The following is a 12,302-nucleotide window of genomic DNA, read 5'->3' as shown; positions in this document are numbered from 1 at the left end:
CGTGCTGTGTGCGTGTTGCTGGCTGCCGCGCTTCTGCCTGCCCGCGCCTTCCCCCAGACCAACATCAAGATCAGCCAAGGTGAGTGAGAACGCGGTTACCCCGTTTTGGGCAGCAAGGTCGGGCCCTCTCGGAGGGGCAGCAGCGGACTTGTCAGTTTCTTCTGCTCCAGAATTCTCAAACTTGCCAACTTCTTTTGGGAGGATAAGTCCAGAGCAACCTGAAAAATAACATAAATACGTGCTTCCTCCCATTCCTCTGCTTTTTTTTCTGTATGTAAGTCTGAAGCATGGGTTGACAGCAGCTGCTCTGTGCCACTTACATGTGTTGCAAACTTGTTAACGGGGCTGCATGGAGGTGTGCCTGTGCTCAGTGCAGCACACTGCTTGTCTGTAGGGCTCTGAGCAGAGAGGGACCTGCTGAGTGCTACTCTTGAGGAAAGGGATCAATACTTGGCTGTTTTTCCTGCCAGATGCCTTATCAATGGCAGCTTTCCCTCCACTAATTAAGAAGTACAAAAATGCAAGATAACTGCTATCTGTTACCTCTGGCTGTAGCAGAGCCGCAGGGGGCTGTTGCTGTTGGCTGCGGCAGCCTTACATCTCTGAGCCTGTGTGACATGAGATTCCAATCTGGAAGGACAGCTTGGTTTTATTATAGGGTCTTAAAAAGCAGAGCTCTCTGTCTGAGAGGATGTTGCTTTTCTGATGCTCTTCAACTGCTCTTTAAAGTTTTACTTGGAAATCTGTGTCTGGTACCTAAAACAAAACAAAACAAAAAAAAACAGCGACACAAAAACAAATGACTCCAGGGTGTGCAAAACATTGCCCAGTTACTGACTGATCTCCATGTCCATCAGTGGCTGCCAACCCTCAGACACAAGGGAACTTCCACCCTGCTGAGGCAGAGACTCATGCAGTCAGTGTTGTGTCTTCTTCAGTAGCATCCTGATTAAAAAAAAAAAAAAAGCTTCAGGAAACTGCCTGGGGATTTCTCAGTTTGTCGTTGGGAAGTGAAGCTTTTTGCCAGAGCTGTGCCAGCTTCTGCATGGCTGTGACACAGGGTTTGTCCCATTATGGGGATCCTGATGGCTCTGAGCTGGGTCTCAGCAATAAGTAAATAGAACTCTAAACAAATGTATGGAGCGCAAAGCTCTCTTTCTGACCCTAAATTTTGCTTTCCAGCTTTTCTGGATGTTACCTACCTGGTGTGGATCTTACCTTCAGCCAAGTTTAGGCCAGAAATTTGGGGACAAAGGCCTGATGTGCCACGGGGCTGGCAGGAAGCTGGTGTTGCAGGTGGTAGCTTTGCTTCAGGTGCTGCTCTGGCCCCCAGGAGCTGATGCTACTTAGGAAGATGTTTTTCTGGGGGTTTTATATCTGAGGACCTGGTAAGAATATGCCCCACTCCTGTTTACATTAAGTATCGTTTTCAGCTGCTAGCTTAGGTTATGAGGTTTTCCTATAGAGCTGTGAGTGTGCTTATATACTCACGCATGAAATTTCTTATGGCTTTTCTGCTAAAAATAGCTCCTGAAGTTCCCAGACCATGGCAGGACCCCCAGTTGTCGCTGCCTGTAAACGTAAGAGCAGAAATCCTCCTCCAAAGAGAGCGCTAGAGCCTCTGATCCTGACCCAAGAGAGAGGATGCTAATTAAATGTTGACCTCCCTTCTTTTCCTTTTTGGTATATTTAACCTTAAATTCCTTCTGGCACCTCTGGTTCGCTGAAGCTCATCAAATTAATGCTACCTAATGGGAAGCAGCGCAGAATAACAAAGGAGGGCTGTCTGCATCTCCACTCAGTTTTGGCTGCTTTGGACAAGAGGGGGGCAGTGATCCTCCGGGGCAGGGAGTGCTGAGGGCCCCAGTGTGATCCGGGAAGGGAGGGAGTTGCTGGTCTCTGCCCTGTGAATTTTGCCACCATGCTGCTGGAGGTGAAGAGTTTGCCAGGGCTTTTTGCACCTCTGTAAAACAGCTGGGGGCTGCAGCCTTTTCCCCTGGATCCAGTCCTTTGCCCTCACTGTGTGTGACGCCGCAGGAAATCACATCAGCTTGTGGCATTCCTGGTCCTTCTGCTCTACGGCTGCAACAACAATGGCTCACTTTTCTTAGGGCTGTGCTTTTCCCATTGCAAGACAAGCTGGATGCCATCCTGAGCCACACATCACCGCTGAGCTGCCTGGGTCTTGGCTGCACTGCTCTGAAGCTGCTCCTCGTCTTTTTTTGCCGTACCAACATTGCCTTCACTGCCCTCTCATCACATGTGGCTGTTGGTGGAGATCTGCTCTGCTCACCACTGACTGACCCATGGTGACAGTCAGTTCCCTCCAGGCTCTTCAACACCGGAGGCCCTTCAGCAGTGCCTTGACCTCTCCGGCCTTGAGCCTGTTACCTGCTTGGGTAGCTCAGTGGCATCTGCCTCTCCCAGGGCCGGGCTGTGCCCTAAGCCCTGCTTCTGACCCCTCAATCATTCCAACAGGGCCCTGGGGGGAGCTGATGCTGAGGGAGCTGGGGCACATCAAGGCTCAAAACCCAAGGCCTATGGGGGTTCAGCCTGTTTGCTGTGTGATTTTGGGATGTGCACATGTATTAGTGTTTGTGGTGTGTGCTCTTTCTCCTTTGTTCCACATAAAGGAGGCTGCAGAGGGATGCGTTCATGTGTTGCAAATTTTATATTATATAAGGGCTCCAAAAATGCCTCTTGTGCCCCCACAGTAGCCTCACTTGAGGAAGTTGTCTTGGCCTGCTGAAGAGCTCTGCAGGGCCCCTCTTATCTCCCAGGGAGGCAGATAGAGCAGCACTGCTCCCCTTGGCCTCCCCAGGGCTATTTCTGGCCCACAACACAGGGCGTGCTGGTGTGCATGGCTGCCACTGGGCTAGGACAGGAGGTGTGCTGAGAGGGAGTTGTGGCCTTCCAGGAGGTATAAGCAAGAGAGCAGTGCATGGCCACAGCCCTGCAGCTGTGGTGTCAGCCCCATCCCAGCACAGCGGCCCTACTGGTGTCTGATGGAGCCGAGAGGAGCCCTTATCTCATTGTCTTCAGTAGCACCAGTGAGTGTTTTCATTTGGAGCACCCCATGCATGATACTACGTCAAACAGTCTTGCAGTGCAAGTCTCAATATTCTTGTAGGTGGCCACTAAAATAGGGAAACTCATGGCTTTTTGCAAAATTTGTTTGGGCTTGTGCAAAATTTTGAATCGCTTCAGCCAAATCTGCTTTTTTTCCACATGTATGGCTTTGGTTTGCTGTCAAGGAGCAGGGGTGGAGGTTGCTTCTCCCACATTTCCTGTGTGTCCTCTGCTCTGCCCCCAGCCCTGCCGGAGCCTGTGCATGCCTACTCCTGCCCTCTTTTCTGGACGGAGTATGAAGGGCACTGCTACCGCTACTTCCCCATCAACAAAACCTGGGCCGAGGCCGACCTCTACTGTGCGGAGTTCTCCATTGGCATCAGGTCAGCAAAGCTGGCCTCCATTCACAGGTGAGAGCCCGACTGTCCTGTTCCTTCTGGGAAAGCGGGGACATGGGGACTGCATCCAATTCCATGCAGAAACCAAGGCCAGCCTGCTGTCTTGAGCATGCAAAGCTGGGGAAGAAAATGGTTTTTGCTTTGCTGGCAGAAATAATGCTGTAGTGCTCCCTGAATCTCCCGCAGGGTGTGTTTCTTGTACCTGAACTGGGGTAGAAATCTGATGTGATTACACGGGCTCTGCTCCTCCTTGTCCTCTACACTACACACCTTTTGCAAAGGCCTGGCACCTGATCACCACAATTAATAGACAAGGAGCCATTTGTCCAGCTTTGGGAAGGATGGTGATGGCATGTTCCTGACCCTTGCCAGTGATAACCTCTCACTGCTGCACTGCTCTTTTGCCAGCTGGGAAGAGAATGTCTTCGTGTATGACCTGGTGAACAGCCGCGTGCCCGGCATCCCCACTGACATCTGGACGGGGCTCAATGACCTGCGGCAGGTGAGCAGCCCTGGCTTCTGCTTCTTTTCCTGTTTTCCTGGTTGTTGCAGTAAGTAGGTGTGTTTGCAGCCTCCTTCCTTCTTTCCTTGGAAACTGGAGAATTATTCTGTGGTTTAGAGAATAGCCATGTCTATTGCTGTCCTTTTTGTAGATTGAAAATTTCTCCAATGTCAAAAATCACCAAGTTTCAATACTTTCTTATGATGCTCTGTAGCTTTTAAAAAACTGGCCTGTTGGAGTTATTTCTTCACCATATTACTAGATGATATAAAAATTGAGATAATCAGAACAGTCACACATCAGCAATTCCTCAAAAAGAAGAAAAGGAGGAGAGGGAACACAGAATTTTGCACTCTTCAGTTGCAAGATTGATTTCAAGAGAACCCCTGTGCAGTGCTGCAGCCCTGTGGAGCTGCCTTTCATTGATGTTTTATGGGCACTTATGAAATGCAAAATAAGCCTTATTATTTATTACTGTAGCTTGAATTGCAGTATGGAGGGATGTTAAACCAAGGTACAACAAGAGGGATATTGAATTGCTTGAGCATGAGCAGAGAAGACAATGAAACTCAGGGAGGACAAGAAAACAAGTTATGAGGAGTTGCTGAGGGAGTGGGGGCTGCTCAGTCTGTGGTCTTAGGTTGTGCCAGGAGAGATTTAGATTGCCAATCAGGAATAATTTTGTCGTGGAGAGGGTGGTGAAGCATTGGAATGGGGTGTCCAGAGTGGTGGTGGAGTCCCTGAAGGTATTTAAGAGTGGAGTGGATGTGGCACTGAGGAGCATGGATTAGCGATAGGACATGGTAAGTCAAGCTGATGGTTGGACTTGGTGATGTTGAAGACTTTTCCAACATCAGTGCCTGTGTGGTTCTATGCTATAAGTTTGTGGTGCAGATTGCTAGATCTCCCTGGGGTAGGTTTTCAGCTATAAAACCTCAGTGAGTTGCTTGCTCAGTTCTCAATGTGTCCCTGTAGTGTCTTGCATCCATCCCCATTTGGGTATATGGCAATGGGTTGCCTTGGGACAGGGTCTGAGGGGCAGTGCTCCGCAGTGGCTGCACCTCTGCCTGCCTGTGCCCCACAGGAGGGTCACTTCGAGTGGACAGACGGCACCTCCTATGACTACAACTACTGGGATGGCAGCCAGCCCGATGACGGCATCCACTCCATCCCAGAGGAGGAGGACTGTGTACAGATCTGGTACCGGGCCAGCAGCGGTAAGCACCGCGGTTCAAGGGCACACTGAGTCCTATTTGCATGCAAATAAATTCTGTCCGCTGCTGCTCGTGCTTTTCTGAAGTGGCTGCTTGGCAGGGTGACGATTTGCATTTTAAATCTTTATTTTCTGCTTTTCTTCACAGAGCAGGGGTGTTTTCTCTATAACCACACTCACACACATGCTTTTCCTCTGCTTACATCCATCCTCAGCAGCTAGGGGGGGGAGCATCACTGGAGAATCACTAAATTTAGTCAAAGTTAAGGTGTTGTGATCTCCCTTTGCATGCACAGCTTGCCGCTAAGCACATCCCTCAGCCAGCTTTCGCTTCCATTGCCACCATGGGCTCTCACTAAAGCACGGCAAGATCCTGCTTATGTGAGAAGCCCAAAGGCATCCATGGGCTGGGTGCTTTGCCTCACGCCTTGTTTTTGGGGCAGCGCTGCGCTCCTGGAACGACAACGCCTGCGGCCGGACCTTCCCCTTTGTCTGCAAAATCCCCTCGCTGGCCCTGGACTGAGCCTGACTGTGTGCCCAACTTCGTGCTGCCTCAGCGGGGCAGTGCGGGACGGAGCAGGCCTCATGCTCTTCACCTCGGCCTTGGAGCTCTGCCCGCTGACAAGCGAGTTGCAAAGCAATGGAGACCACCCAGATTTAAGCCTGGGGTCGGGTTTAAAATAAACTCTCACAGGAAATCTGTAGGAAATCTGTTATTTTATCAATGCAGAAGTTGTGGCTGCAGGTGGAGAATTGGGAGAAAGGGAATGGGCTGTTGCTGGGCACTGTGGGGTCATGATGATGGCTTGGGGTAAGGGGGGAAGAGCTCGGAGCAGCTGTGCTGTGCTGTAAGGGGATAGCCAGTGTGAGTTACACATATAGCGTGCACACATGTGCCAAACGCTGTGGCTGTGCCATCAGCTGCAGGCGGATTGGTCTTCCTGACTTTAAAGAGCAAATGCAATATTAATTCTTCCTAATTGCTTCCTATAAGCTTGTCAGTAATATGTAAAACATAATTATCATCACAGGCCCCTTGGATAGGTTTTAGATAGGATCAATTATCCCTGAAGAAACAGCTTTAAGACACAGGGCCTTCTTTGCAGGCTGTTCCAGGCAGGATGGGGTTCTTTTCCTCCTCTTGACACAAAACCAAGACAAATCCTTTGCAAAGATGAGTAAAAACTCCCACATAAAATTGCTTTGTTGCCCCTGATGTCACCAGCTGAGACACATGTCAAAGCTCATACTTTCCGGAGTGATTGCATTGGGTGCAATGAGGTCAGCAGGGCTGAGACAGCTTTACCCCTAACAGCTACCTCTGCTTTTGGCTAAAATGCATTTTCTCTCTTGGAATGGAGCTGCAAAACTTGGTGGGGGTACAACTGTAGTTGTAAGTGGGGCTCTCTGTTGAAGCCAGTCTTTAAATGAGGAAATACTGTCACCCCAGGTACACATTTAAAATATATTTAATTATATATGTATACATTTCACTAGTTTTCTGCCGAAATGCTGTGTGGTAGAGGATGTTCACCCCATTCATTTTGTTATGGAGGTGAATGCCCAGGGTTCTTCAGCACAGCCAGGCTGCAGGACCCAAAGAGCAGATCCACCTCCAGAGTACCTGGGCTCTGCTGCTGGTTTGGCTGTCTCAATGGCACAGGGATGCTGAGCATCCTAGCAGTCTTCCTGGGAGATGCTCTCCTCTCCATCCCCATTGCCCAGCTCCTGGAAGGGTGAGTCCATGCTGCTGATGCCTTCATTTCTTTGGTTGTGGGTGCGTGCGGAACCTCACACCCAGCAGAAGCCCCTGGTCAAGACATGAAGCAGATGGATGGGCAGCCTGCAAGATTCAAGAAGACGAAACCCATTTATTTTGTTCAAGAACTACAAACCTTTTCTATTGCGTGGTGATCTGCTTATTGCTGCTGTGACTCACCCATGGGCACCTGTGGTTTGGTTGTTTTTTGGGGGGGGATTATTGTGTTTTTGTTGTTGTTATTTGTTCTGTTTGTTTGTTTTTCTTTTAGTGGATATTCCTGACCCATGGAATTGATGGTTTTGGAACAAATGGTGCTGCTGGGAAGCCAAGTGGCTGCAGTGAGGTGGCAGCCCTCACACTGTCCTGTGAGGGGTACTTGCATCCTTTGGATGCTGGGGGCACTTGCAGTGAAAGAGCAGTGGTCACTGATGCTCTGAGTTGCAGCAATGAAATAAGACCAGTTTCTGTGCACAGCATGCATGCATTACCTTCTCTCCTCACTTTCCTTTCTGAGAGTCTTCCTTTTATGCATGAAAATAATTATTTTAGGATAGTTTTTGCATGTTGGACAGGAGGTAATGAATGTGTTTTTTCCAGGCTTATGCCTGCCGTCATAAAACAGTGCATTGCATACAGATAGCAATGGTACATAAAGAAACCAGCTATAAAAGCAAGATGTTCCTGGTCCCAGTGAGTTCAGCAAATGCTGAACTGAAGCAGCACCTGGTGCTGGGGCTGCCTCCCGTCCCTGCTTCTTCCTGCTCATTCTGTTTGCAGGAGCTGGGAGCTCAGCACCATGGGACCTGGCACGCCTCGAGCCAATGCACCCACCTTTCCCCGCAAGTGGCTTGAGACATTTCCAAAAAAAGGTTTGAAAAGTTCCCTTGGGAAAGCATTTGAAGAGTTGGGCCCTACCACGGCTAAAAATACTGCTAATGGGGTGAGCCTGTGGAAGCTGTCGGCTCCAATTAACGTCTTCATTTCCAGGTAAAGAGAAGTGAACTTGCATGACCAGAAAGTCAAACTGAAGTTAATAGGGGTGATGTTTTGCAAACCTCTGCTGCTTTCACGTCAGGCTCCAGGATACTTACTTTCAAAAACAAACAAACAAAAAAAACAAAAACAAACACCCAGTGCTTCTTCCTTTGCTGCTGCCTTCTGTGTCACAGCAATCACACAGGGCTCATGGGACAAAAAGAGTGTTCTGCTCCTGAATGAACTCTTGGATCATCAGGGTTGATGCTTGTCACATGATGAGATGTGCCTATGCCCTTGGTGTTTGCCCAGCTTGAAGGAGCAGCAGCTCTTCATGTTGAACATTATTTTAGTTTTCCTGTGCCCTTGTCCATGCCCCCAGTTCCTCACCTCAGCTGTCGCTGTGTGATGAGGCCAGCAGCGTGGGAACCCCCAGAGCAACAGATGCAGGAGAGTCCTCTTACCTCTCCAAGTGTTTCAGGAGCTCAGTATCTTCCTTTGCAATGTGTGAACTCAGTGTAAGTTTATGACATAATCTGGGAGTGAACAAAAATGATCATCTATTGGTGACAAATGCCTTTACCCTCCTGTGCCCCATTTCTTGGTCTGTATAGGTGCTATTGTCCCCACTCAGTCCCAGCAGACAGGAGACATGGGACCACCTTCAATCTTTGTCGTTTAATTCTGGTTTTATTTTATTTTATTTTTATTTCCTGAGATTCTCTGTTGTGTGTGGGAGGAAGCTTCCTGGGCAATCTGCAATCTCTGGGCCACCAAAACACTTCTGTGCTGTGCCATGGGGAGGGCAGTGGGAACCAAGGGGCTGGCTCAGTGTGTTTGGTTCATGCTGCCCACATCACTCACTGCCACTGCCATCACATTCTGACTCCTTGAGATTGTGGAAGACACCTGCCCAGAGTCAGCTCTGTATTTGGTCCAGACATTGCATGAGCATTCAGTGCTTCATGATGGAGAGTCTGTGGGTTTGCAGCTCTTCTGGTGCAGCACAACTATGTGAGAAAGGTGATTGGGTCTTTTATTAAATGCTTTTGCACGGCAGGGGCTTGTCAGCTTGGCTTGAAACTTCCCTCTCTGGTTGCAAGTCATCAGAAGTGCAGATCTAATGAGAAAGTAATGAGTTCCTGCTGGTAAACCTGGTCAGCCTTGGAGGTCACTGTGTCAGCATGCAGGTGATGTGGTGGAGAAAGGGATCTCAGCTTGGCAAGGCTACTGCCACCTGTTTGTCTCCCAACCTGGGGAAGGCTGTGCTGGGCAGGGTGCAGGAATAAGGCTGCTGCTCAGCAGTGTCTGAGTGGTGCCTTCCAACACGGTCATACTGCAGTGCTCCTGCTGCTTCAGCTCAACGGAGCTGTGCTTTGTCATCTGTTAACAGACAGCCCGGCTCTTGGGTTACCACGGCAACTGGATATTTGCTCATTTGTATTTCTTGAAAATTATTTCTTCTTGTTGATTGCAGTGTTTGTGGAGCTGCTTGTCAGGGTGCTGAGGTACCAACACCTGTCAGCACTGTGTGCAAGTGGAACAGTGCTGCTTCAGAGCGGGCAGAAACTCTGCTGGCTGTGATGTGCTGTAACTGCATCCCTCCTGTGCAGATGGGTACCACAGCCCATGGGCAGGGTGTTTGCTCTGCTCATCCCACCTGACCTCTGCTTGTTGTATTGTACAGCCAGCTGGGTAATGTACAACACAAGTTGCTGGAGACCTTCCTAAGGAGGGGAAGGGGAAGCATTTGCAGGATGAGGGTTTTTCATGCATGGAAAGGACTGCAATAAAACACCCCCCCTTTGGGTACTCTCAGGCTGAGGGATGACTGTCCCTTGTATGATGGAGAGAGGAGGTGGGGGCTGGAGAGGCTCCAGGGAAACAACCACTGCTTCCATCCATCTGAGCAGAGGGTGGTCAGCATCATCCCCTCCATCCCCTCCCTCTGACTACACCCATCACACACTGAAGGGGAAGGCACCAGTAGAAGTGAGGGGTGAAACACTGAAATGTGGGTTCATTCATCAGGGTGAGGGCAAATACCCTCAGAAAAGGGTCGTGGTCTGCATTAATCTCCCAGGCGCCGTAGACAGGCACAGGCCCAAGTAAATGCTGAATGGGAATGATGAAGGTGTTCATCTAATATGGAAAATTGCCCTGGATTTGTCGGGATTGTGAAAGCGGTTACAATTTCTAGTAGCAGTAAGATTAATGGTTATGATGAAATCTTAAACACCAGCTTTGTACTCTGCCCTTTCAATACCCATTAACTCCTTACAAAGGCTCTGCTGTAGCTATCTGAGGGAGCTGGCTGTCCTTATGCATGTAACCCACCCAACCCTCGTATTTACCTTTGCTGATAGGGATTGCTATGTTACTTTTTGCTCTGGGCCTTAGATGTGCACTCTAGAGCTGCTTTTAGCTGTTTTTAGCATCCAGCCATGCAGGGCACCAAATGTCTCTTAGAGCAAGGTTTTTAACTCTAAAATGCCAGCACAGCCTCCTATCATCTGCAGAGCCAGCTGCCCATCCTCTCCTGCATCTCCTTCTCCATTTTCTGGTTGGAACTGAATGACCCCTCCACCCCCCACCCCCCAAAAAGCTGCGGTGTTGTTCAGATGGCTCAGTGCAGTGAATGACCCTTTTTTTTCTTCTCCAATGAGTCATGGATCCTCCTATGAAAGATCTCATTATTAATACGCCATTTGGGGAATATGTCTGATTTTTCCGGCAGCAGCCGTGTCTCTGCTCTGTAAGGAAACCTACACAATTAATGGCTATGTCAGACGGCTGTGCCCCAGAACAACTAATTTGATATCTGTGTTTGCTTGTTTTTGAAGGATAAATTGCTTGTGTGTGATGCAACCTGCTTACCACTTGCTCCTTATTAGTAATTTGTTGGAATTCTCACAAGCAGGGCATGGGGATTCCTCCCCAGGCAGTCTGTCTTGCAAAAGGGAAGCGGAAGAGGACAGGGAATTTTGGGGTGTGAAGGATGCTCAGGGAAAACCTTTATTGTCATCCTGCATCTGGGAGGACCCCAGATATTTGATCTCTGGCAAACCTGGTGAAGCACATAACCGAATGAGTGTGTCTCTCTGTATATATTTGTATTCATTATCTCTAAGGCATCTTTAAAGGACATTTCTCCTATCAGGAGTCCAATTACATCATTTTGAAGTTCAAGGGACCTGTTTTCTAAGATTTACAAAAAACCTAATTGCAGGCTGCTTATGTATCATGCTGTCACGTCACCTCGTTAGCCTGATGAGCTGGCTGAATTGAAGGACAATTGCTTTGTGTTCTGCCAAGTATGCCTTCTAGAAAACAGGTGCAGTACTCAGTACAATGTAAGAGCACCGAGCAGACTGGCTGGGTTGGGGTAATTCTGTGTGTGTGTATCTCTGGGTGAGGCGGAAGGTTGGAGTATGGGATGGAGGGCAGCGGCAGGGCTCTGGTGAGTCTGTGTTCCTCTGGGCAGGAATCTGGCTGCAGCCATGGATGTTGCTGTGCCCCTCGCTGGGCACACACTGCCTCTTCTCATCTCCATCCTATGGATGCTATTAAGCCTCAGCTGCTGCTGGCCCCTGCTTGTTATCGAAGGCTGTAAATTGCCACAGTGGATAGCACTTCATCCTGCAGGGCTCTTTGCCTCCCTGGGAGGCCAGGTCCTGGGAAAGCCGTGTTTATCCCGGAGATCCACCTTGGTCTTTTTGGGACCTTTCTTTCTATTATGCTCATTTTGAGCACATAATTTCAAACCCACTCTGTTTGCTTTCTTTGTAACACAGACAAGGCATCCTCGACACCACCAGGAGCAATATGAAGCGCCTGCCAGCACAAGCAGGGCTGTGAGACAGCGTGGTTGCCTTTTGAAAGAGACACGTTGCAGATCGTGTTTCCCATGCAGGTTGCTGTAATGTTTGTTGCTGCTCGTCCCCTAGCAATGCTACTGAGCTCACGCCGGGGCCAGCAGCCAGCTCTGGGCTGCACCGCTGCTCTGTGGGCAGACAGCAACTCCTGTGTGCATTGGAGCAGGTGGTGCCAGCAACAGGAGCTGCTTGGGCAGCATGCACAGTAATGCTGTCACAGCGTGATTTGTCCCTGGTGCTTCTCCACCCAGATTCCTCAGTGGTGGCAGTGCAGTGTCTGCTGAGGAGACCTGAACTGCAGGTTTTCCTAAAGCCTATCTGTCAGCAGGCATGGCTCTTTTCAGAGGTTCTTTGTAAAAATTTGTCATCATCAGAATTTGTTTTCCGCTAAGTGAAAATCTGAGTGATGTTCTCACCCGACCCCTGTGAGCTGGAGTGGTGCTGTGGGTGGGAGTGGGGTTTGGGGCTGGGAGGAAACACTATTAATGTTTAGTGTTTTTCTTTTCAT

At 49.3% G+C, this 12,302-nt stretch overlaps 1 protein-coding gene and 1 long non-coding RNA gene across 5 annotated transcripts; one reads left to right on the top strand and one right to left on the bottom strand.

The window, feature by feature from the left end:
• Window positions 1-3: 3 nt before the first annotated feature.
• On the top strand, window positions 4-5,880 carry CLEC19A (C-type lectin domain containing 19A; the record flags this gene model as incomplete). The annotated part of the gene is made up of 5 exons (XM_010719782.2): window positions 4-79; window positions 3,314-3,479; window positions 3,876-3,969; window positions 5,054-5,186; window positions 5,626-5,880. Coding segments are annotated over 5 exons (549 nt in total), but the record flags the coding sequence as incomplete, so codon positions are not given.
• LOC104913386 lies at window positions 86-2,986 on the bottom strand. Of its 4 annotated transcripts, none has more exons than XR_795349.3 (5): window positions 1,219-2,986; window positions 839-945; window positions 544-756; window positions 321-424; window positions 86-218 (listed from the first exon to the last, which is right to left on the bottom strand). It is a non-coding gene; the product is annotated as an uncharacterized LOC104913386 (long non-coding RNA). The 4 variants fall into 4 exon arrangements; XR_795350.3 differs by having other exon boundaries at window positions 321-398; XR_795348.3 differs by having other exon boundaries at window positions 321-756.
• Window positions 5,881-12,302: the final 6,422 nt, after the last annotated feature.

The sequence above is a fragment of the Meleagris gallopavo genome, chromosome 16, assembly GCF_000146605.3.
Source record: "Meleagris gallopavo isolate NT-WF06-2002-E0010 breed Aviagen turkey brand Nicholas breeding stock chromosome 16, Turkey_5.1, whole genome shotgun sequence".
In the NCBI taxonomy this organism is placed as follows: Eukaryota; Metazoa; Chordata; class Aves; order Galliformes; family Phasianidae; genus Meleagris; species Meleagris gallopavo.
The sequence above is the reverse complement of the archived record's forward strand: the minus strand, read 5'-3'. Positions and strand labels throughout refer to the sequence as shown.